General features: G+C 39.6%; 1 protein-coding gene and 1 long non-coding RNA gene across 3 annotated transcripts in view; one reads left to right on the top strand and one right to left on the bottom strand.

Moving 5' to 3' along the window:
• The window catches only part of SPOCK3 (SPARC (osteonectin), cwcv and kazal like domains proteoglycan 3), a 450,312-nt gene that overhangs the window by 245,595 nt on the left and 178,459 nt on the right, over window positions 1-26,258 (bottom strand). For both annotated transcript variants that reach the window (XM_082468990.1, XM_082468989.1), the window contains exon 4: window positions 18,778-18,892. In XM_082468990.1, the coding sequence (XP_082325116.1) occupies window positions 18,778-18,892 (115 nt within the window). The remainder of the gene's footprint in view (window positions 1-18,777; window positions 18,893-26,258) is intronic.
• LOC309664131 overlaps window positions 1-26,258 on the top strand; it is a 354,258-nt gene that overhangs the window by 266,174 nt on the left and 61,826 nt on the right. The gene's annotated exons all lie outside the window — the stretch shown is intronic.

Genomic DNA, 26,258 nt, shown 5'->3' with positions numbered 1-26,258 from the left:
CCGTGAGCCACAACTACTGACCCTGCGCGTCTGGAGCCTGTGCTCCGCAACAAGAGAGGCCGCGATAGTGAGAGGCTCGCGCACCGCGATGAAGAGTGGCCCCCGCTTGCCACAACTAGAGAAAGCCCTCGCACAGAAACGAAGACCCAACACAGCCAAAAATAAATAAATAAATAAATAAATAAATTTTAAAAAACCCAAACATTTGCCATGAATAAATTTGCAAATTATAAAAAAAATTAATGTTTGTCCTTTCTAATAATTTTGTCTTTTAACAAGAACTCTTTAATTTTTGTCTTTAATGGTCAAATTTTTAGTTCAAGGCACGGATACATCTGTTTCTTGTCCTTAAAACTGAAGCGGGATAGATGATATTATTTTGGAAGAAAACAGGAAATTGCTACCTAGAAGCCACTCAGATACAGATTGGGGACTGTCTACACAAAAAATGAGACAGTTGAGCTTCTTGAAGAGAAGCCCAGGGCATAATATTCTTTTAATTGACAACGTCATCATTCTTTATATTTATTAGGTTTTTGAATCACTGCTGAGACTTGGAGAGAAATGGACCAACTGCAGTCTTTTTCATCACAGGGTTGATTTGGATTGTTTGAAACCAAGGACCCAAGAAATTCCTCCCAATGAGAATTCAACATTGGAACAAGCATCAAAGCAGGAACTTCCTTTCAAAATGCTCCCAAAGATCATCAGCTTGCTATCATTTACACAGCCTGGCCAGGCAAACTGGCAACAAGTAACACCTTCTTCTGGACCCATTATTCTGAAGACACGGAGATAACAGTGGAAACTGCAGTTACATCAAACCGTCTTATTAAAATGAGATGACACATTCCACTGTGTTGCACATCTCCCTACAAAGAAAACCTGCTTGCAGAAAACATGCCAATTATACTCATTTTTCTTGTGTTCATTAAACATTCAGGACTTAATGCTGTGTTCAGTATTAGAATTTCATAAATGAATAAACACCTACAATGATCATAATCCGTGGAAACCATTCTAAGAGCTCTGAAGTTTCAGTATGGGCTGTAAATATAAAATAACCAAAATGCACCACATTATCTGGCATTCAGGTTAACACTAGAATTATATAATCAGGTGAAAAGGTAGACAAATTTTATTTTCACATTAAAAAATATAGAGACCAATTCATGGAATGAGAGTTATTTATTCTGCGAAGCTAAATGGGAAAAGGAGATACCTCATCTCTCAAAAGAAACTTTTAATCTCACCAACACCAGGATATCAAAATTTCTATGTTGGTTTGCTACATTTGTGCAAAAGGCATGGATGAGGGTTCAGCTGACGTTATAGCCCTGAGCTCTGGAAGTCTGCCATACTGTTCCCCTTTCCTCTATAATAGTCCATTAAAATATATGGAATTTTGAAACACAGAGAGAATCTGCAAGTAAAATGATTCCACTTCAAAATGAACTCTTCCAAGTTTCCCAAATTCCTTAAACTGTTTTTGCCTTAGATCCTCACTGACTCCAAACCAAAGCAACATGCCGGGAAGCAAAACACCTCAAAGTCAAGTTTTCACCACGTTCACTTGTTCAAGAATTTTTCTCTGATTTCCCACAGGTCCTTTGCTCATAGGCAGCCCCAATCCTTCCTTCCAGGTGACTTCCACGGGGCTCCCAGTAGTAACGCAGGTAGCCCGGTAGCAGGAGCACGCGTTACTGGTGGCCTCCGGGGACCCGCCAGCCCGGCCTCGGTGATCGGCGTGGGGATCCGGGCCTCCACAGGACCAGGCTCTGATGCTTCCAAGCTGCCTTCCCCGCTGGTAAGTTTAAAGCACGTGGATACAGGAGCCGTGCGAGAATCCTGTGATGTGACGTGTGTCATCACAAAAGCAGGCTCCCGATTCCCGATCACTGCGACACCGCAGCAGGGAGACTATAGCAGCCCGTGAAAGGGGCTCTCACCTTCCAGGAGGGAAATAATAGGATGTATCTGGGTCGGGGAACAAAGGCCACGGTTCTGTGGATTTTACATGGGAATGGCTATATGTAGTCATTTATCACAAATTCACAAGCTTCTTCCGCATGTCCTCAAACAAGCCATCCAAGTCATCCAAAGACCGATCGGGTTCACCTTCCAGGTGCACTCCGTCCCCCCGCTACAGTGCCCCGTGCCCCAGCACCGCCCCCCGCCCCCACCCCCCAGGTTACGAGATCACCGTCTGACTCTGAGCCTGGACTGTCAGCCTGCTTCCTCAAGGCACCTGCGGGAGCCCCTGGGACAGGAGATTCATCTCTTATCCCTCTCTCCATCAAAGCCCTCCTGTGGCCGCCCACTACCCTTAGGATAAAAGTCAGGACCCTTACGTGATCTAGAAGCACCGTAAGAGCTACAAGCTCCCCTCAGACCTGGCGTCTCACCTCCCTTGTAAACACTCCTGCCTTGGTTCTGGCTTTGGGGTACATGCCGAGGTTGCTTTTGCCACAGGTCTTTTCACTCTCTGTTCTCCGTGCCTGGATCACTCTTCCCTGATACCTGAAAATGACTGATTTCATTGGGTAATTTTTAATCATCTATCCTGAGAGGGCTGCCCCCTACCCCCTGTATCTCCCTTTAGTCAGCTCTATTTTACCTTATCATCTATCACAACCTTACATTATTCTGAGTATTGTGTTATTTCTTTATTTTCTGCCTTTCATTCCAAAATGTGAAAGGGACAAAATTCGGGGCTTTCTTTGCCCGAAATACACTGTAATCCAAGTGCCCCCATGAGTGATCGGCTAATGAGGGATGTGTGTTCAGTGAAGAATGAATTAATAAATGGACACAGAAAGCTCAAAAGAGATAAGAACAAAACAATAAATGATGAATTTGGCGACATGAAAATTACCAGTGTCCTACAGGAAAGTAGCTTCATTGCTTGAGCTGCATAAAAATTTTAAGTTAAGTAAAGTAATTGTAAGTTAAAGTAAGGCAAAATTCTCCATTTATGGAAAGGCAACTTGTAGGAATGCTTAATAATCATGTGCAGTATGTGGATAATCAAATGAGAAGCAAAGAAATAAAAATGAAATTCTTCTAAGAGATTTGCCAGCAAATGGCAGTAGAATTGCCTGTAAGCCTTAGAAGGGGACCACAGGTAAAGAGGGAATGTGGAGCTTTTGTGTGCTTGCTTGCTTTTTTTTTTCCGCCGCACCACGTGGCTTGCAGGATCTTAGTTCCCCGACTAGGGATTGAACCCGAACTTTCGGCAGTGAAAGCACCAAGTCCTAACCACTGGACCACCAGGGAAGTCCCTATGCTTGCTTTTTTTACTCCTTGTAGAAACTTAAATTTGTTTATATACTCAAGTAAATAAGTAAACAGATAGAGAAAGGCTTAAGATACTGCACTGAGCAATAATTATTAGAGCAAGGATTACAGAGATGGGATGACTGGAGTCTAGAACCCAAGATGAGGGACTGGAGTTTACAAGAGAGAATGATGAGGGCTCTGCTGATAATAACAGTAACAGTGACAATCGCAGTGATTATGTGGCAGACTGACCAGGTGTTTCACAAGTGTTAGTTAAACTGATAACTCAGCAAGTTAGTAAACAGAGCATCAGAGGAAACACAAGGATGGCTTCCACTTTCTCTGTGAAGAAGCCGAAGCATTCACCGAAGGAACAAAACGAAGGTGGGAAAACAGGAAGCTTAATAAGAAGAGAACGTTTTACAACCACAGAACTCACAGAACAATTCCCAGAATGTGTGTATGGTCTACACCCTCAGGGGACATCAATTCTTATAGCCACACAAGCCTCTGGATGCAGAAGGAATAGACTTTAGTCTTAAATATATTAATAAATAGCTGTGTGACTCCACAAGTGAGTCAACAGCTACCAACTGTGGCAGCGAAAACTGGGGGCTCAGACATCACTAGGCGAAAACCCAGCTCCTGGCTCGGCCACGGATGTTTGTGTGGACGTTGTAATTCATGTGAACAACCTGAGTTTCAGTGTCTTTACCTGTAAAATGAGGACAAGACCGTACCTACCAAATAAAGTAACACACGTAAAGGGCCTACAGATTTCCTAGTAAACTTAGCAATAAATATTTAGGCATTGTTTTTCCTATGATACTCAACCCGACCCACATCATCACCATTTCCATAATCATAAAAATCACTTCCTTATATTTAGAATGCAGGGTTGAATTAAGTTGTCTCTAAAGAACTTTCCAGATCCAAAATCATTTTTTCTTCTAGTTGCAAACCTTATACACATATCAGTGGACCTAATGCTAAAACAAGAAGGGAACCCAGAGAAATGATGAGGCCTGTACTCTGTTCCCATGAGTGTGTTAGCTTCTTATCTTTGTCATCAAAGCGCAAACATTATAATTATGTGTTGCGTCTATGAATTAAATTAATACAACTCATGTAGTGTCTTTAATATAAAACAGGCAAAATCCCTCTAACTTTACTGAGACCCCACAGTCTGGAGTAATTTTTTATAATCATCTGGAAACTCCAATCAGTGGTCCCTGTGTCTCACATGCTACAATTTCATCCGTGAGAAGTACGCAAAGTGCCTCCAGTGGGAATGAAATACGCGCCACATTCGGGTATGTGCGTTCTGGGAGGTTGCTGGTCCTTAGGGCACAAGACGCCACATCATGCTCGGGGAAGGCGCCCAGTGGACCAGCTCTCCGACAGCTGTCTGTAATCCTGTGTTTGTAGCCAATGTAAAACTTGGTCATGACCATGACTCCACTACATACATCTATGATTTTCCACCATGAATGTCACCCTCAAATTTTCTTGAGAGTAGATTTCAAATACATTTACCACTGGGATAATGCTAGCTACGACCGCACAGCTTAAAATGTCAGCGTCTTAATATAAGTTTGTTCCTTGGATGACCTTTCACATGGCAATTCTGGTACCAAGTTCCTTATTCCCTGTGGGTCTACCACACCCAAGGCCTTAGAATGACTGCCTTTAGTCCCTGGGCAGGAATGAGAGAGGAAGTGGTCACACCCACTCCTGAACCGTCTCTAATGTGACAAACCTTACTTCTAGCTGGGTCCACTCACAGGAGCTCCTCACGTGACCTCACAAAGAGGACCAGCGTGAAATGCTGCTGAAAACTGTGTACCTGGCAGAGCAGCCGCTTCCGGGCAACTGTCTACCCCACGGAAGGGAAGGGCGCCCGTCTGCTGTGTGGTCCATGGTCTCTGCCCACAGATGAACATCAGTGAATACAACTTACACATTCAAAATCACAATGGGAAGAGAGAAAATAAATAGGAAGCACAGAGTTCCATATTTTGACAATAGATAGGCTGAACATTGAAAATGGTTTTCAAAGTATTTTAAAGAAATCTGAAGGAAATATTTAAGTAAAATAAATCAGGAATCTAGGAACACAAACCATTCACTGAATACAGTAGCACATGACTCTACATTCCCTAATTATCTACATGAGTCAGCTACAAGAAAAAAGGCTTTCTACAAAGTTTAAAAATTAATATGCTCCAGCCTCACCCAGAAATACTACAGTCTCTCTGCCAACGCTTGGCTAACAAGAGGTTCCGCTGTAATTTACCCAAAACGTTGAATTTTTAAATAAAATCTTGGTACTAGAAAGTTCGGGTGTAAGATTTAAAATATCATAATGAGGGCTTCCCTGGTGGCGCAGTAGTTGAGAATCTGCCTGCCAATGCAGGGGACACGGGTTCGAGCCCTGGTCTGGGAAGATCCCACATGCCGCAGAGCAACTGGGCCCGTGAGCCACAACTACTGAGCCTGCGCATCTGGAGCCTGTGCTCCACAACAAGAGAGCCTGCGATAGTGAGAGGCCCGCGCACCGCGATGAAGAGTGGCCCCCGCTTGCCGCAACTAGAGAAAGCCCTCGCACAGAAACGAAGACCCGACACAGTCATAAATAAATAAATAAATAAATAAAAATTAAAAAAAATATATCATAATGAAAATTAAATGAATTCATAGCTGAACTGGAAATCTCAGTATTAAGAATCATCATATTAAATTCTCTAAAATGCTAAGAAATAAAATTATTTAAAGAGGGAACTATTTAGAATAAGAAATATTCATTTGATGAGGAAATTACCAAAACGAGAAACATGTAAAACAGTAATTAGTTTCATCAGAGCACCTCTCCATCAAATACCAAATGCTTTAAAAATAATAGGTCTAATTAATAGAGAATGAGTAAATTATGCACATTTTGTTACTGCTTAAATATCTAACACATACTTTCTAGTGTTGGGACCTTTTTTATTAAACCTTCTTATCTTGTAATAAAACTGTCCTCTTGTTTGAAAAAAAAAAAAAAGCTGCAGCTCCAAAAAATGTTAATGGTTCGGTCAAATTTCTTTAATTCACCACGATGTTTGTATCACGTTTCACCGTGTTACAACTTGGAAGGGAATGACTGATATTAAACCACCAATCCATCCATTTTTAAAGACACACACACATGTTTCTTCTTGAAACTGAAAAGAGATTAAAAAAAACTCCAAAAAATCTTTATTTTCTTAGAGCAGTTTAAGGTCCACAGAAAAATTGAGAAGGTGCAGAGACTTCCTGTAGACCCTCTCCCCCTCCCCCCAAGCACAGCCTCCCCATTATCAACATCCCCACCTAGTGGTCCGTTTGTTACAGGTGAGGAACCTATATCAGTACACAAAGTCCATGGTTTACATCAGGGTTCGCTCTTGGTGTTGTACACTTTGTGGGTGTGGACACATGAATAATAACCTGTATCCATCATTATAGTGTCATACAGGGTAGTTTCACGGCCCTATAAGTCCTCTGTTCTCCACCTATGCATCCCTCCCCCCCTTCCCCCCCAACCCCTGGCAACCACTGATCTTTATACTGTTTCCATAGTTTTTGCCCTTTCCAGAACGTCATATAGCTGGAATCACACAGAATGTCATCTTTTTAGACCGACTTCTAAATATCGGCTTAATAATATCCCATTTCAGATTCCTTCATTATCTTTTCAGGGCTCGAGAGCTCATTTCTTTTTAGTGCTGAATAACAGTCCACAGCCTGGTTGCTCCGCACGTTATTTACCCATCACCTGCCGAAGGACACCTGGGTTGCTTCCATGTTTCCGCAACTGTGAAAAGAGCTGCGATAAACATGCCTGTGCGCAGGTTTTTTTGTGGACATACATTTTCAGCTCAACTGGGTAAATACCAAGGAGTGTGATGGCTGAAACACATGGTTAGGATACATTTATTTAAGTAAGAAACTGCCAAACCGTGTTTCAAAGTGGCTGCACCAATCTGCATTCCCACCAGCAGGGATGGGAGTTCCTGCCTCTCCACATCCTCCCCAGGCTTCAATGCTGTCAGTGCTGTGAATTTCCGCCATTCTAACGGGTGTGGAGTGGAATCTCGTTGTTGTTTTCATTTGCATTTCCCTGATGGCGTAGGATGTGGAGCATCTTTTCTTCTGCTTATTGTCATCTATACATCTTCTTTGGTGAGGTATCTGTTAAGGTCTATGGTACATTTTTAAATTCAGGTTATTTGTTTTGTTATTATTGAGTTTTAAGAGTTCTTTGCATATTTTGGATAACAGTCCTTTATCGGATGTGCCTTTTCCAAGTATTTTTTTTCAGTCTGTGCCTTGTCTTCTCATTCTCTTGACATTGTCTTTTGCAAAAGTTTTTACCTGTAATGCAGTCCACCTTATCCTTTATTTCTTTCACAGATTGTGTCTTTGATGTTATATATCAAAAGGCAGTGCCGTATCTAAGGTCGTCTAGGCTTCTCCTTTGTTATCTTATAGGAATGTAATAGTTTTTTGTTTTCCATTAGATCTGTGGTCCATTATGAGTTTATTTTTGTGAAAGATATAAGGTCCATGTCTACATTCATTTTTTGCATGTGGATGTCCAGTTGTTCCAGCACCATTTGTTGAAAAGACCATCTTTGCTCCTTTGTCAAAGATTAGCTGACTACCTTTATGTGGGTCTACTACAGGGCTCTCTATTCTGTTCCACTGATCTATTTGTCTGTTCTTTCCGTGATACCACCCTGTCTTGATTACCGCAGCTTTATTCTAAGTCTTGACATCAGGTACTGTCAGGCCTCCTACTTTGTCCTTCTCTTCAATATCCTGTTGGCTACTCTGGGTCTTCTGCTTCTCCACATAAACTTAGAATCGGTTTGCCGTATCCACAAAATAACTTGCTGGGATTCTGACTGGAATTGAATTGAATCTGTAGATCAAGTTGGGAAGAACTGACATCTTAACAATATCAAGTCTTCTTACACATGAACATGGAATATCTATTTATTTTGTTCTTCTTTGATTTCTTTCAACACTTTTGTAGATTTCCTCATATACATATTATACTCATTTTGTTAGGTTATTCCTTAAGTATTTCATTTTGGGGGCACCAATGTTAATGGTACTGTTTTCTTTATATTGAGATATAACTTATAGATAATATGTGTAAGTTGAAGGTATACAATGAGTTGGTTTGATACATTTTATATACTGCAACATGACTGCCACTGAAACTTTCATACCTCTATACATCACGAAACTATCATTTCTTGTTTGTGGTAAAAATTTTTAAGATCTAGTCTTTCAGCAATTTTGAAGTACATAACACAGTATTGTTGACAGTAATCACTAAGTGGTACATTCAGTCTCCAAGACTCATTCATCTTCTAGTTTCAAGTTTGTACCCTTGGACCAACATCTCCCCAAGTTCCCCCAACTGCCAGCCCCTGGGAACCACCATTCTATGCTCTGTTTCTTTGTTAGATTCCACATATAAGTGATATCATGCAATATTTGTCTTTCTCAGTCTGGCTTATCTTAATAAGCATAATGCCCACAAGGTCCCTTCATATTGTTGCAAATGGCAGGATTTCCTTCTTTCTTATGGTTGAATAATATCTCATTGTGTATATATATGCCACAATGTCTTCATCCATTCATCCACTGATGGACACTTAGGTTGTTTCCATATCTTGGTTATTGAGAATAATGCTGCAATAAACATGGAAATATATATAACTCTTCAAACTCCTGTTTTCATTTCCTTTGGATACATACCCAGGAGTAGGATTGCAGGATAATATGGTAGATCTATTTTTAATTTTTTGAGGAACCTCCATACTGTTCTCCACAGTGGCTGGACCAGTTTACATTCCCACCAACAGTGTAGGAGGGTTCCCTTTTCTCCACATCATCACCAACACTTGTTATTTGTTGTCTCTTTGATAACAGATATTCTGACAGGTATGAGTTGCTATCTCATTATGGTTTTGATTTGCATTTCCCTGATTATTAGTGATGCTGAGCATCTTATGTGTCTACTGACCATCTGTATGTCTTCTTTGAAAAAATGCTTAGACAGGTCCTCTGCCTATTCTTAAATCAGATTGTTTGTTTTTTTGTTATTGACTTGTATGAGTTCTTTATATATTTTGGATAACAACCCCTTATCTGATATGTGGTTTGCAAATATGTCTCCCATTTTGTAGGTTACCTTTTCATTTAGTTGATGGTTTCTTTTCCTGTGCAGAAGCTGCTTAGGTTGGTGTAGTCCCATTTTTGCTTTCATTGCTTTTGCCTTTTGTGTCATATGCAAAATATCATTGCCGAGACCAATTCAAGGAGCTTCTTCCCTGTTTTCTTCTTGGAGTTCTACAGTATCTGATCTATGTTTAATTAATACAGTTTGAGTTAATTTTTGTAAGTGGTCCGGTATCATTTTCTGTATGTGGTTATCCAGTTTCCCCAGCACCATTTATTGAAGAAACTGTCCTTTCTCCATTGAGTGTTTTTGACTCCTCTGTCAAATATTAGTTGACTATGTATGCAGGGGTTCATTACTGGGCTCTCTGTTCTGTTCCATTGGTCTATATGTCCATGTTTACGTCAGTACCATGCTGTTTTAATTACTATAGCTTTGTAGTACAGTTTGAAATTAGGAAGCATGGTACCTCTGGCTTTGTTCTTTTTCTCAAAATTGCTTTGACTATTTGGTGTCTTTTCTGGTTTCATACAAATTATAGAATTGCTTTTTCTATTTCTGTGAAAAACACCACTGAAATTCAATAGGGATTGCATTGAATCTATAGATAGCTTTGGTGTATGGACACATCAACAACATCAGTTCTTCTAATCCATGGAACAACTTTAACCAAATTGTTAAAATGTTATTTTTTTTTTAAATGTCAAATTCCACTTGTACATTTCTGGAATATAGCAATGAAGTGACCTTTGTACCTTTGTTAACCTTGTATCCTTCAGCCTTGCTGTGATTGCTTATTAGTAGTTCTAACAGGGGTTTTTTTTGTCAATTCTTTCATATTTTCTGTATCAGATGACCATTTCATCTGCAAAGACAGTTTGATTTCTTCCTTCAAAATATGTATATGCTTATTTCCTTTTTGTTATTTTCAAATTAACTAGAACTTACCATATGATGTTGAAAAGGATTGGTGAGAGGGGAGAGCCTTGCTTTGTAACTGATCTTAGTGGGCAAACTTCAAGTTTCTCACCATTGAATATGATGTTAGCTGTCGGTTTTTTGTAGATATTTTTTATAAAGCAGAGAAAGTTCACCTCTAATCCTAGTTTACTGAGAGTTTTTATTATGAATGGGTGTTGGATTTTGTCAAATGCTTTTTTTGCATCTATTGATAGGATCATGTGATTTTATATAAACCAATTTAAAGTCAAGAATAAATCATAACAATTGAAAATTCTAAATTACTAATATTTAAACAGTATTTTGTACTGGCAAGGGTGTGATAAACAGGCACCAGCATATATTGCTTGAAGTAGAGAAACCGATACAATTTCTTTGTGGGGCGTTTGGCAACATCTGTCAAGATTTAAATATACTTTCCCTTTGACTTAGCAACTCAATTGTTAGGAATTTACAGTCAAAATATGCACACGTGGACACCAAGATGCACGCCAAAGAGTGCGGTAAGTAACGGTATAAGAGGAATAGCTAGGACTAACCCTAATGTCCATCAATGAGATATTGGGTAAATAAACTGTGGTGCATACATGTCATGGATTTTTATGGCCATTCAAAGGAGTAAGATGCATATGCTGAGTTGCAAATGTGCAAAACATATTAAGTTAGTAAAACAAAGCACAACAACATGCATAAAACACTCCCATTAGGAGATAATTGTGTTTGTATGGATTTGTGTGTGTAGGAAGTTTCTGGAAGAGCAGGAGTGGCCTGAGGGTTCTTGGGAGGGAGCGTGCACTGTGTACCCCCTTTTCTATCTTTTAAAGGGGTTCCCTTCCCACATGTTTTCATAAGAGTTCAAGGAAAATGTTAAAGTTGGTGTCAATTATACCATTTTTGTATAGTATTTTCCTACTTTTTTATATTTAACTAATAAACAGTCATGGTTTTTTTCCAGTTCCTTCAAAATAGTAAATTATGACAATATAGAAATAGATTTCTATCTAGAAAAATAAGAATAATAGACAGTTTTAACCTCCTTATAGACAAAAGGATGGGATATTTGTTTAATGTAAAAAGTAGCTATTTGGCCTGTGTAATTCTCTCTCTTCCTATAATTCAGAAATCTGATTAACGTAATTGGACTTTGAATCTGAGACTCTTAATCCCCATCACTAAAGGACATGGGTTTAGGAGATCCTAAGATCCACCTAAAGTACATCCCTAAAACTTACCTTCTTCATGAATTACCCAGTCTTTCCTCTCTCCAAGGGCCTCACTATTCTCTTGTCTATTCTGCAAACTGTACTTCATCGAGCAATATTTGAATCTTCCTTCATTGCACTTTTCCCCAATTCTTACTCTTTTCCTTGTATAAGAGACTGTCAGGGAGCCAGAAAGGATGGCAGAGAAAAGGGCTTGTGCATAAACGATCTCCTTCCGTTCCCCATGCCCGGGGCTGCCCACTGGGCTTCCAGCCCTCAGAAAGGACACAGAGGACATGCCCGAGGCCACCACAGGTGACTTTGCCAAGAAGTCCAGGAGGTCCTACGCACGGCGGACCCACTCGTGTACTCTGGGCTTCCTGGTCTGAAGTCTCTCTTCACCGGGAATGGGGAAACAGACAGCGGTAAACGACATGAACCAGAAAAATCATTGAAGGCAGCAAGGCTGTCCAAGTCACAGCACCTAACAGTTCTCGGGAGCGCTGACGCCCGGCTCTTCCCTCTGAGCAGCCGTCCTCACATATTCCCCACGTCCTCATCCTCTCCACCCTCAACAGCGACATCACACACGTCCTTTTACACGAAGTAGACAGGAATCTTCATCTCCCACCCTCATGACGGGAGCCACTCAATGTTCTCACATACAACAGCAACTCAACCTTTACCTATTAAATACAAACACAAACAACTCTAATGCAGGGAGATTAAAAGTGTTTCTAATGTGCTATGCACACAGTCATAAAGGAGAGTTTGATTCTTCCTTGGGCTGGGAGGCATGTGGGAGAAAGCCGAATTGAGATTTCTCAATCGTTAATGTTTACTGAGTGCTTACACTGTGAAAAGAGCTGTACACAAATGATGTCTTTAATTCTCACAAAAACATAGATCGCATAATTATCACGTCTGTCTTACAAACAGGAAAACTGAGTCTTGGGGAGTTTAATGTGTTCAGAGTCGTCCTCTATCAGACCTCAAAGCCAGCCAGTCTAGTTTCAAATTACACACCGTTAACCATTAACGCTAAAAGCTTCTGCAGAGTGGAGAATATGCCAGAAAAACAAGGGAAGAGATGGGCAGAACATTTAACTAGGGAAAAACTCAGACATAATGAAAGTCTATGATTACAAAATACACAACATGTTTAGGAAAAAGTAGCAGTAGCTGACCCTTGTATTATGCCTGCCCACTTTAGATCAGGTACTGTTCTAATTGTTTTTGTATATTAACTCATTAATCCTTCAAACATCATCAGAAAGTACAAGTTTTCTCATTCCTTCTTGACAGAGGAAGAGACTGAAACACAGAGAGGTTAAGTGACCTGCCCAAGGTCACACAGCCAAGTAGAGGAGGCGAGACCGTGAAGGCAGGCAGTCTGGCTCAGGTGTGTGTCCTGAAACATCCCTACAGAGAGCTCCCTGCCTGACAGAGCTGCCCCCTGCCCCAAGGGCTGGGAAGCTGCCAGGTCAGGTCAGAAGGGGCTGCCTGAGGATGTCAGACTTTCAACAGGAGGAAATAATATCACAGTAATGATATGAGTGCTGTGCACTTTAAAAGTACTGTCAATGTTACTTAGTTCTATATTTGAGAAATGTGATTTCTGTCTGTGTGATGGGGAACATCTAAAGTAAAACTTGACCAAATCATGTGGACTGATCTAAACGGACAGTCTAACGAATTCAATTTTCTTCTTCTAAGCAATTCCCAAGTGGCTCTTGAGGCTGATATCAGAATAAAAGGAGAACCAAAGAACAGCATTTTCAGGAAGAAAGGATGTGCATTAAAATATGCTGAGAAACTATATATCAGGCGGTCATTAGTCAGAGATTTTCATAAAGGAATGTAGGATTGTTTTAAGATAAAATGAGTTATCTCCATAATGCTTAGAAGAATGCCTTGTTTATATAAATGCTTTATCAATATTAAATAGTATGTTACAAAAGACAACGTAATAATTAAGAGAATAAATTCTGGAACCTCAATGGCCAGGTTCAATGTCCAAATCTATCACTTGAGCAAATTCTATAAATTCTGTGTCTCAGCTTTTTCCACGAATAAAATGAGGTAATAACTGTAACCCACTTCACCTCACATCACTGTTGTGAGATTAAATTAGTTATGCATACATATGTCTGTATGCAACTATATACATGCATATACAGACAAATATATATTTATTATATATAATATGTATATCTTTAGAAAAGTTCCAGACATAAATGAAACACTATGAAGTTTAGCTATTATCTGTGTCTTAAAAAGAGGAATCAAACAATGTCACCCTAATTCACTGTAGTATTCAAAATACTATGACCTGTTTTTTAAATGCAATTAATATTAAAAAGTAATATGAGCTGTGGACTTTGGGGGACCCTGACGTGTCAGTGTAGGTTTACAATTGTAACAAATGTCCCATCTGATGGGGGTGGTGACAGTGGGAAGCTGTGCACATGTGGGGCAGGGGGCACGTGGGAAATTCTCTAACTTCTGCCCAATTTTGCTGTAAACCAAAAACTGCTCTAAAAAATAAAGTCTATTAAAAAAACGGTGTTGCAAACAGTCTATATTCTAACCAAAGAGATTCATGGAGATACTCCATGAGTTACATAAACATCTGTCCACGAACACAATTAAAGTCCATTTATTATAAAAAAGGAATGCTTATATAAAAAAAGGTAGACATGATTTCAAATCTTCAATCTGCCCTATTTCTATCTCTCTCTGTCTCTCTCTCTCTATCGGTTTATACGAGTAATCTCAGGCAGAATACCCAGAATCTCTGAGCTTCAGCTTTTGTTTCTGTATAATGGGCACAATAATCTTTGGTATAAAGCACTAGGGTTGTTGTAAAAACTAAATCAATTTAAGGCACTTAGTGAAGAGCTTTGCACACGTTAAGTCTGAAATAAATGTTGGATTTCACTATCCCTAAGAACAATATCAACGTATGATACTGTTATTGATATTGATACCATAGAGGGTCATTACTTCAAAATAGTTATGGTAAGTTCAATTCAGTTTAAATATTTTTGGGACTCTGCTAAACTTACGCCTTGAGATTGAATCCTCCCATCATAAATATCTCAACAGTGTAGCAATGGAAATATAAATACCATAGCCATGCATTTAATAATTACCCAAAGAAATTAGATCTTCTTTTAAATAAGGTCATTAAAACTATGAATTCCAAAAGTACACAGTTAAAACAGAGGAACTTTAGGATTCACTCTCTTTTGATATCTATTTTTGATAAGGAGCATTTTAAACTAGCTTCATCATTCTTTGATTTAATGCCTTCTTAGGAGGCCAAAAGCATTTCCTTATTGATTTTATTTTCAACCTTTGGTGTAAATGAAGCAGAAATTAACAGGGCTGGTTCTGTCCTATAACAACTACTTCAACCTTGCTCCTTGCTTATTTTGCCAAACCATTTTTTTCTTTTTTTAATACCAGCAGCATCGATTGAAGCCCAAAACACTGATCTAGAAATAGTGCTAATTACCGGCAGATGTACAGGCAGCAAAGGAGCAAAAACCCTGGGCTCTGCTTACAATATGCAAACCCTGGACCCCTGTTCACAACACACAAACACTATGGAACAAACCCTTGGCTATCAGCATACTGGGAGCTTTTCCCCAGAGTAACAGTGTGAAACAGGGGATCAGAGCCATACCTGGGAAGCCAGCACACACTTCGTATCAAACCCCTACACAACTGGCTACGTTGCCATCGTGGAAAATATGTTGCAGTCCATGTTCTTTCTCACTGTTCACAAAACTATTTGGTTTCACAGTGATGGAAACGAGAAGAGTAACAAAAGCAGCACAAGAACACAGGCTTCATGCTTGTCTGAGGCCAATTCTTCACAGAAAAAGCCATCAGGAGACAAACGTTCAAACACATGACGTTAAACACGACATATTTGGAAGTTGACACAACGTTCTACGTCTGCAAAGCCAGCGTGAAGCACAGAGTGAGCTTTGGAAGCAGGCTGTTTCTCTGGTCAGAAGACAATTAATGTTATTGAAAGCACTAAGGAAGGAAATATTTACCAATTATCTGAGGTATTTGCAAATCTAAGGTGAGTACCTACCAGTTTCTTCAAACAGTTATGGACTAATCTCTCCCTCACAATTTCATATCTTCCTCACCCTTTTTTTCTGGCAATAACTTATTTGTTTCAATCATTCAATACATTAACTTTAAAACATTTGTTGATTGACTTCTACGCCCTTCCCAGACCACCTTCTACAAATAAGCACAGAAAACAACTTTTAGACTGAGGTTATCTAGACTAACCAATTCAATTGATCAAACTACTCATTTTTTCCTCTAAATGTTTTATAAATAACAGGTATTTTAATACACTCTTCAACAAACATATACACTAGCCAGTAAGTATGCCAGGTTCTGAGTCTAAAGTGGTGAATAAGACACAAACCCACCTTCAGGAAATATCCAGTCAATTGAGGAGATGGTGTTAGATGATGGGTGTCACAGGATGAGAAGTCCAGGGCACTAAGGTAACAGGGACAAGCGTGTGCTATCTAGTTGGTGGGGGGGGGAGCTTAGGAAGAACTCTTTGAAATAAGGCAAGGATTCATTTTTCTCTTACATGAGATCGAGGAAAGAAACAATAAGTTGTTCCCATAAATGAAAAACAGCAGGAATTTCTAACCTACGCAATGTAAATGGCCAAAATTGATTAATTAAGCTCCTTTTCTCTGTTTCCATGCCTCACCCCCCCAAAACACACACAATCCCCCAATGTAAGCTCTACATTACTTATATTAGTCGATTATTTACATTACGAATCACACTGCATGGCAGCCCTCCTTCCCTAAGTGCTGTATAAACATTCCCTATGTGCTGACATCCTCAAAGCACATCAAATATTAAGTTTATTTCTTCGGAAACTAGTTTTTTATTTATTGAATATAGTGTGTACTGAGTGCCATTTTTAAAGTCTCTATCGGAAACAGAAGTGGACTAAACACTATTTACAAAAACATTCCGCGATGCCCACCTCCTCAAAGCTCAGCCCTCACCCAGCCCACCACTGCAGCCCAGGCAGAGCTGGCCGTGGTCCTGATTCAGGACGCTTCACCTGCTTACGCTCAAATGTAGCTCTTGGCCTCTGAGAGTCTTTACCAGGTTAAGGAAGTTTCTTTTTGTCTGTAGTTAAGTCTGTTCACAGTAAGTCAGAGAAGCAGTGAGATGCACATTGGTAAAAAGCACTGACACAGGTATCAGTGAACAGGAATGGATGCCCTGAAACTCCCTGGCTCTGTGACGTCAGTTACTTCAGCGTCTCCCAGCTCATTGGTCAGCGGTCGTCAGGAGACCATCTCTGCCCCAGACATGCTATTAACTGGGAAGTCTTCACTTGCTCTCCTCCTGGGGTTCAGGGAGCTGGGGTGAGACGGCAGAAGAGCCTTTCCCAAGGTGTTAAATGTCAGTGCATGGAAATCTCCCCGGGGTCTCGGAAACGTGCGATGAAACAGTTTTGCTTTTCTATGAAATGAAGCGATGAACTCTCTGCAACTCAGGGATTCATTTCCACACCATCCTCCTCCTGATTTCTCAAGTAGAAATCGCCTCTCCCACACCCCTACATGTATGTTTCCATACTAATATTTTAAATGTTTGATGACTAATTAATAGGAATTCCAAGAGATTCAGAAACTGTTTGGAATTCTAGGGAAATACGGAGGAAAATAAACTTCTGGCCCAAAGTTTTGCTGTCCTCCTATAAAACTGACAGAGAGGTCATGATTGCCTGGGGGTAAATACCTGATAAATGCTTCACCCCCCCCGTAACTCCCCCGCGCCCAGAGTGCGCTGACTTCAGGAAATGCTCTTTCCTGGGGGGCTCCTACACTTCCCGGCCCCATGCTGTGCTTCTCTCTCCCCATCCCTCTATCACTACCATGAGGAAGTTACTGATATGACACAATTCTCTGTCCCAACTGAACTCATTCCCAAAACTCTATCTCAGCTACACTGACCTGCCCCGGTATTTGGGTTCAGCCATCACCGCCTGGGCAAAGGGAACGAAGACCCCCGCTAATCTACTCAGCACGGAATAAGGGGCTTAATGTGTAAGTGCTTTCCTGTATATAAGGAACATCAAAGAAACTTAAATGCTGGCTGTTTCCTAGAACTGCTACTTATGTTATCACTCTCTGTTGTTCTTATTCTCGGTCGGCTGGTGTGTTTGACTAACACAATTTAGATGTCAGTACACTAAAGTCAAAAACCAATTTGTCTCTGAACACCCCTGAAATAGCGAAATTCTCTTGCTCATTTGATGTAAAAACAAAACATGAATCACAGCCACTATCACAGAAGAGAGCATTCTCGTAAAGAGAATTCCTTTTAGAGTAACAGAGGGAGTGGGCACACCTGCCGCCTCAGTCAGCTACCCAGTGATTTGCACTTTGTGGGTCGTGCCATGTTCCCATCCTGACGCAGCACCAAACTCTACAGCCTGTTTCTAAATTACTGACACTTCTCCACATGCAGCCTGCCCTACAGAAGCAGTCCTGACCCTCACGTAAGATATTTAAACACTCTCTTCTCCTCTTAGGATTTTGTGTCAGCCTTCAGGGAACAGACCCCAGGGCTTCAGCAGTACCAGTGCTTCCTTGAACACCCAGACCTCTATTTGTGACTTTTCATCTTTTTTTTTAATAAACATCAATCATTCACTTTTTTTCCTATTAACTTTGTTTCTAACTCTCCCCTGAGGGATACAGGACTTTTGGGTTGGCATATGCAGAAATACTTAGAAGATACCCAAACTGTACTTTCCTTAAACTTGAAAAAAGTATAAGTATGCAGATATAGATAGCCCTCTAACACAATCTTCACAAAATCCTCTTTCTCTAACAGTATATGCCTAAATTCTATAATCTAGAGTAATTCTGACTGATAACAATGTTTAACCCAAGTGAATCATGATTGTATTAGCCAAGGTTTTGCAACTGTTTCAGTAAACTCTGGATCAAAGCTTAGCACATGTTGCCAAACATTTACACTCTGCAGTAACTCCTGGTACAAAACCATTCAGTCAGTGGGACTGAGTTACGAGGTTACCTGTGCGTGAGTCTCCGCTGACCAACGCAGACTGCGGTCTGAGAACCTTGAATAATGCACACTTCGTGGCGACTACATTTCAGCCTTAAGCACGGGTCTTTAGTTGGGTCTAGAGCTAAAAAAAAAAGAAAGAGATTGCACAGAAAACATTAAAATAAGTTTCTGTACAATGGAGGTTCTAATCTCATCAAACACAATTTGATCAGGGAATTTACAGAGCGTTCAGCTGTAAATTTTGTTCACGTTCTTCCTCTATTAAGAGGTACTTTTGTTTCCACTCACGTAACACAGAGTCAATAGAGATTTGTAGTTTAGTCTCATCCATTCTGTTCAGAAGCTGAAATGCACAAACCCCTGTGATCAGACAATGTGTGATCAAAACAGAAACCTGACGACCAAAACTCTCTGTAGTTGCTACTGCCTTCTAAGCATTCAAGGTGGAGAAATGAAGGTAGGGTGTGTTGCTGCAATATTTGTATCAGTGAAGAATTATAAATTATACTTCCGCTTTTCCCGGATGGATGCAGGTGGGTAGGAAAAAAAGGCTGAAACCCAAAAGGGTGTCAGTGGACATTAGAGTCTTGGGATCTCCAAGAAAAGTCTACAGCTGTATGCAGGGCTGCCTGAGTGCATCATGGTAGGAAACGAGCTGTATCTTCATTTTTAAACTGTTTGTGCCTGACATCTGAACTACTGCATCTCCAGAAAAAAACCTCTATCTTGGTGGTTGCCAGCACAAAACTGTGTAGTTTGTTGCTGTGGTGTTTTTTTTTTTAAATATCAGTTTTACTGCAATGTAACTCACACACTATACGATTTATATGATACATTCTTTTAAATTTTAAAATCTGCAGTATAGTCAAGACCCACACCCCTGTGTTGGCAACCCACAAAAGGGAAGATAATCAAAACTGCAGAGGTTCTCCCCAAGGAGCAAGGGATCTGAGCCCCTCATGGGTCTCCCTAGCCCAGGGGTCCTCATTCAACTCAGCATCAAAAACAAACAACCTGGGCTTCCCTGGTGGAGCAGTGGTTGAGAATCTGCCTGCCAATGCAGGGGACATGGGTTCGAGCCCTGGTCTGGGAAGATCCCACATGCCGCGGAGCAACTAGGCCCGTGAGCCACAACTACTGAGCCTGCGCGTCTGGAGCCTGTGCTCCGCAACAAGAGAGGCCACGATAGTGAGAGGCCCGCACACCACGATGAAGAGTGGCCCCCGCTTGCCACAACTAGAGAAAGCCCTCGCACAGAAACGAAGACCCAACACAGCCAAAAATAAATAAATTTAAAAAAAAAATTAAATAAAAAAACAAACAACCCAATTAAAATTGGGCAGAAGACCTGAACAGACGTTTTCCAAAGAAGACATACAGATGTCAACAGGCATGTGAAAAGACGCTCAGCATCAATAATCATCAGGGAAACGTAAATCAAAACCACAATGAGATATCACCTCACCCACCCCTGTCAGAATGGCTGTTATCAAAAAGACAATAAAAAACAAGTACTGCGTAGAGCATGCGGAGAAAAGGGAACCCTTGTGCCCTGTTGGTGGGAATGTAAAGTGGTGCAGCCACTGTGGAAAACAGTATGGAGGTTTCTCAAAAAACTAAAAATAGAACTACCGTATGATCCAGCAATCCCACTCCTGGGTATTTATCCAAAGAAAACAAAAACACAAATTTGAATAGATCTATGCCACCCTGTGTTCACTGCAGCAGTATTTACAATAGCCAAGACATGGAAGCCACCTAAGTGTCCATCGACAGATGAATGGATAAAGAAGATGTGGTACATATATACAATGGAATATTACTCAGCCATAAAAAAGAATGAAATAATGCCATTTGCAGCAACATGGATGGACCTGGAGGGTTATTATGCTCAGTGAAATAAGTCAGATGGAGAAAGATAAATACTGTATGATTACACTTATACGTGGAATCTAAAAAACAAAACAAATGAACAAACATAAGAAAACAGAAATAGGCTTACAGATACAGAGAATAAGCTGGTGGTTGCCAGAGGGGAGGGGGTGTGAGGGGATGAGTGGAAAACATGAAATGAGGTACAAACCTCTAGATACAAAGTAAATAAGGCACAGGATGTAAGGAACCTTATAGGGAATAGACTCGACAGTATTGTAATAACTTTGTACAGTGACGTATGGTAACTAGACTTACTGAGGTGCTCATTTTACAATGTACAGAAATACTGAAGCACTATGTTGTACACCTGAAACGAATATAATACTGTAAGTCAATTATATTTTAATAAAAATTAATTCAATGTTTTTTCAGTATATTCATATTTGTAAAACTATTAATCAATTTTAGAATAGTATTATCACCTCAAAAAAATAGCCATACCCTTTATTTATCACCCTTATTCTCCCAACCTATGACAACTACCTACAGTGGGCACTCACTAATCGATTTTCTGTCTCTATAGATTTCATACAAATGGAATCATATAATATGTGGTCTTTTCTGAGTGGTTTCCTTCATTTAGAACAATGTTCTCAAGGTCCAACCATGTTATAGCTGCATGCTTACTTCATTCTTTTATGTTGCTGAATAATATTCCATTGCATGGCTATTCTACATTTATTTATCCATTCACTAGTTGATAGGCGTTGTGTTGTTGACACCTTTTCTCTAGTTTAAATAATACAGCTATTGGTGATCTCTACTGTTGATGGTTAGTGATATTTTGTTGTGATTTATTATGGGGGGGAGGCCAGAGAGGGAATTGGTTTAGATAAGGAAAAGGCTGAGTGTCCAGTTTGGGTACAGGTCAAAGTTGAGAGAAAGAATCCATGAAAGATAGCAAGCTGAAAATAAAACTCCAGTGCATGTAGAAGAATAAAGCCAGGGTGACCAGAAGAATGTGCATTTGGAATATTAAAAAGTATTTGGGAGGACCCTGGGCTTTTCACTGGACATGAAATGTAGATTTGAGCCAGTCTTTTGTAGACAAACGTAGGTAAACTAGAGCTAATATCTGGTGTATGAATCGAACTTAGTTTTATGAATATGTTAAACCTTAGGAATATTTAGTCAATAACCTAAATAAATGAGTTCATTTTGACAATCAATGAATTCAATAAAATATGTATATAAACAGATATATGTGTATATATATTGCATATAGACAGATATAGATAGATACATATTTTTTCCTTTAAAAATACAAAGTATAGGGCTTCCCTGGTGGCGCAACGGTTAAGAATCCTCCTGCCAGTGCAGGGGACGCGGGTTCGAGCCCTGGTCCGGGAAGATCCCACGTGTCGCAGAGCAACTGAGCCTGTGCACCACAACTACTGAGCCTGCGCTCTACAGCTCGTGAGCCACAACTACTGAAGCCCGTGCGCTTGGAGTCCATGCTCTGCTACAAGAGAAGCCACCGCAATGAGAAGCCCCTGCACTGCAACGAAGACCCAACACAGCCAAAAATAAATAAATAAAATAAATTTATTAAAAAAAAAAATACAAAGTATATCTGTGTAAAACTCTTATTTGAGATTTCAAACAAACATGAAGTTTAAAATAAAGAATATGAACACATATATTTGATAAAATACTCCCTAACAGACACAGCATGATGTTGGGTTGGCCAAAAAGATCTTACGGAAAAACCCGAATGAACTTTTTGGGCAATCCAATAAAATGGTCAAGACATTAAACACATGTATTTGCAACACAAATCTCCCATTTCCTCCAGTCTAAGCAAAATACTTTCTGACAAGCAATGATTAACTCAATTATATTTTCTCTTAATTTCTAAGTAGTATCAAAAATTAAGATAAACTATATTATTTTATTCCCTATAAAACGTTAAGCATTCTTTGTTCAGTATGAAAATGCAAATTTCTGGAACATTCTCATTATACTGTCACAGTTTAAACCGTCACTAATTAAAAAACTATTATACCTCAGAATCATGATTTCTTGCTGGACAACATAAAAGAAAAACATACAATAACTTAGTAGACATTAAAAATGTCTTGAGCTATTTCTAGTCCTTAGTCTATTTTGATTTTTAATTATTAATATGACTTTTAAATATTGATTAAAATTAAAGAATTCTGTCTAACAACTAAACAATGACATTGCACCTACAACTGTGCCTTGTATACGTACATGTCATATACTCATTGTTGATATAGTTAATCTAGGACATCATTCTAAAAAAGGAGTGTTTCCACTTTGAAATAAAACACTATATAGTACATATAAAACTATCATGGTTAATCTAATCTAATTGTACTTTGAATGAAGACTATTTTAAAAAATTTTTTTTAAATTTATTATTATTTTATTTTATTATTTTATTTTTGGCTGTGTTGGGTCTTCGTTTCTGTGCGAGGGCTTTCTCTAGTTGCGGCAAGCGGGGGCCACACTTCATCACGGTGCGTGGGCCTCTCACTATCGCGACCTCTCTTGTTGCGGAGCACAGGCTCCAGACGTGCAGGCTCAGCAGTTGTGGCTCACGGGCCCAGTTGCTCCGCGGCATGTGGGATCTTCCCAGACCAGGGCTCGGACCCGTGTCCCCTGCATTGGCAGGCAGATTCTCAACCACTGCGCCACCAGGGAAGCCCTTGAATGAAGACTATTAATAGTTATAGTTAGTTATTTCTTTCAGTTTTCTTTACTTTATACAGCCCACATTAGGTAATTTTCAAAAGTTCCATGACCCTCTTATGTTACATCTATTTAATAAGATAGATCAGAACTCAAAATTTGATGTACAGTGAGAAGGAAATTATCAGAGCAAATACAGCACATGAAAAAGAATTTAATGCAAGTTTGGCATAAAACTTTACATAAATGATCAAATAAAAGAGCAAGAGCATTTGTCAAGAGACGGAAAATATAACAGAAAGTGAACAAGAGGAAGCCCGTACGGAGAATCTGCAACAAGAAAAAGACACTTTCTGTGCATGGGATTTTACCCATCTGTACTTTTGAGTAGAACTCACATTGTTGGCAGCTTACAACTATAAAACATCACAGGCTATAAATACAGATGCCTGAGATTTCATTCTTGAAATCACAACAGTAACACAGCCATCTTCCTCTTGGCTGAAGCCCATGGATCAGAACCAATCCTGTATCTTAGAGGCTGGATAAAACCATCTCCTCCCCCCGCTGCGCTCCACTCTTTCCATCGTTTTCAAATTCCCTAATCCTATTCTATCCTGCATTAGTGTTTTTAACTTTCTCTCAATCACCCAGTAAAACCACACCTAGGAAGATTTCAGCTAGTGCATTCAGTTCACTTGGTTATATTCTTTTCTTCATCTACTAATCTAATAATAATAATCTAATAATTCAATAATCTTTCTCATTGATATGTACTAACCTGAGGACTTAACTGATATCATTTTTTTTCTCCTTTTATTACTGAAGTATAGTTGATTTATATTATATAAGTTACAAGTGTACAACATAGTGATTCACGATTTTTAAAGGTTACTCTCCATTTATAATTATCATAAAATACTGGCTATATTCCCTGTGTTGTACAATATATACTTGTAACCTATTTTATACCTAATAGTTTGTACCTCTTACTCCCCTGCCCACTAGTAACTACGAGTTTGTTCTCTGTATCCGTGAGTCTGTCTCTTTTTTGTTATATTAACTAGTTTGTGGTATTTTTTAGATTCCACATATTAAGTCTTTCTTTGTCTGACTTATCCATGTTACTGCAAATAGCAAAATTTCATTCTTTTCATTCTGCTCCTGAAGTGGGTTATTGCATTTCAGCACACATGACACCACATACCCTACGTGTTCCCCACAGACTCAACCCTTTTACTGGAAGAGAGACGAATAAATAGGTAAGTAGAATACACTGTTGGGTGTAAATCATATACGTGTGTGTGTGTGTATTTAGCTTTGTGGGAACACACACACACACACACACACGCAGATGAAGGGATTATATAATGGTGAGAGGGTTCCCTATTCAGGGAGTGACAGGTAGTTCAGGACCAGTGAAATGCAAATGTGGGTGATACCAGCAAGTAGTGTGGAAAAACACTGGAGACGAAGATGGAAGCTTCTGACCCACTGGAGTTTCACCTTGTCAGTAATGCTACGTGGTCGAGGGATTTTGAGCTGGGGAGTGGTGTAATGAGGTTTGTCACACACAAGAATCTGGAGCTGCTCTGAACAATACGTGATCAACAGGGAAACTCAGAAAACGTCCAGCAGAGAAGGGATGAGGAAGATGGGCACGGGGCCAAGGGTGACCACAGGGCAGAGCAGAAATGGTTTCAGGGGCTCAGGCAACGCCTGGTTTGAACAGGTGTGTTGAGGCAGCAACCTGAATCCACTGAAGAAACTTCCTGCTCCTCCCTTCCACTATGTAGATTCTGTCCGACATTAATATTGCTGTAACTGCTTTTCTTCTTCTGATGTGTATTTTCCTGGTGAACTTTTCCTCCAATCCCTTTATTTTTCAATTCTTAATTTTCATATTTTAAAGGCAGCTTTCAAAACCCTTAGGTGGATTTAGAAGCCCAACCTAAAACAATTTATCTCTTTTTCTGTTTTACCTATTGTAATTTTCTTTATATAATTGGACTCTTTTCTATCACGTTATTTTGTGCTTTCTATTTTGCGGTGTTCTTTTTCCTTTGCTTTTCTTTCCCCTTTCCTGCCTCATAGTGTATTGGTTGTTATTTTATTCATTGAGTACCTTTGTCCTTCCTGCTAGTTTGGACATTATGACATCTCTTTAGTTGTTTCCTTTAGATGTTTACATGCACAGCTGGCATAACTGATAAGAATACCCATAGAGTAAGTAGTTCGTCCTCCTTCTGAAGGGAACTAGGACCTTCGAACACATCAGCACCAAATCTTTGACATTCAGTTTCCTCACCATTTTCTATTAGTTACACCACACGTTACCACCCCACCCCTGCAAATTAGTCATTATTTCTCTTATTATTATTTTTACTGACATAGCTCATCTAAAATGATCAACTCTACCAATTTATGCCCATCATTTCTTCTTGCAATTCACTCTTCCTTTTGGGTTTTCTTGTATGATTTCCTTCTATTTGTTGAAGCACATCCTTTTGTGATTGTTTCAACAAGCACAATTTGTGCTCTGCCTTGGATATTTATTTATTTTTCTGAATGTATCTTTATTTTTCAATCCCTCTTAAAGGATAATTTAGCTGTGTCTGGAACTTTATTTGATAATTATTTGTTCTTTACCACAATGAAGATATTATTTCATGTTCTTTTGCCATAAGATGCCACTAACTAGTACGTCTGCTCGCCGTCCATGCAGGCGATCATTCTTTACCTCCTGAACATTATAATATTTCGTTATCATCAAAATTTTGTGCTTTGGAATGTTTATCTCCAGCTAGTCTAGCGAACATCTAAGCAAATGCACCCTTCTTCTGAATTTCAATTTTTAACATAAAGCATATTTAGGTGATAAGAGAACTCTTTAGCAG

The sequence above is a fragment of the Balaenoptera physalus genome (assembly GCF_965194825.1).
Source record: "Balaenoptera physalus genome assembly, chromosome: 7".
NCBI lineage: Eukaryota > Metazoa > Chordata > Mammalia > Artiodactyla > Balaenopteridae > Balaenoptera > Balaenoptera physalus.
Note: the sequence above shows the minus strand (reverse complement) of the source record. Positions and strands in the feature narration are given on the sequence as shown.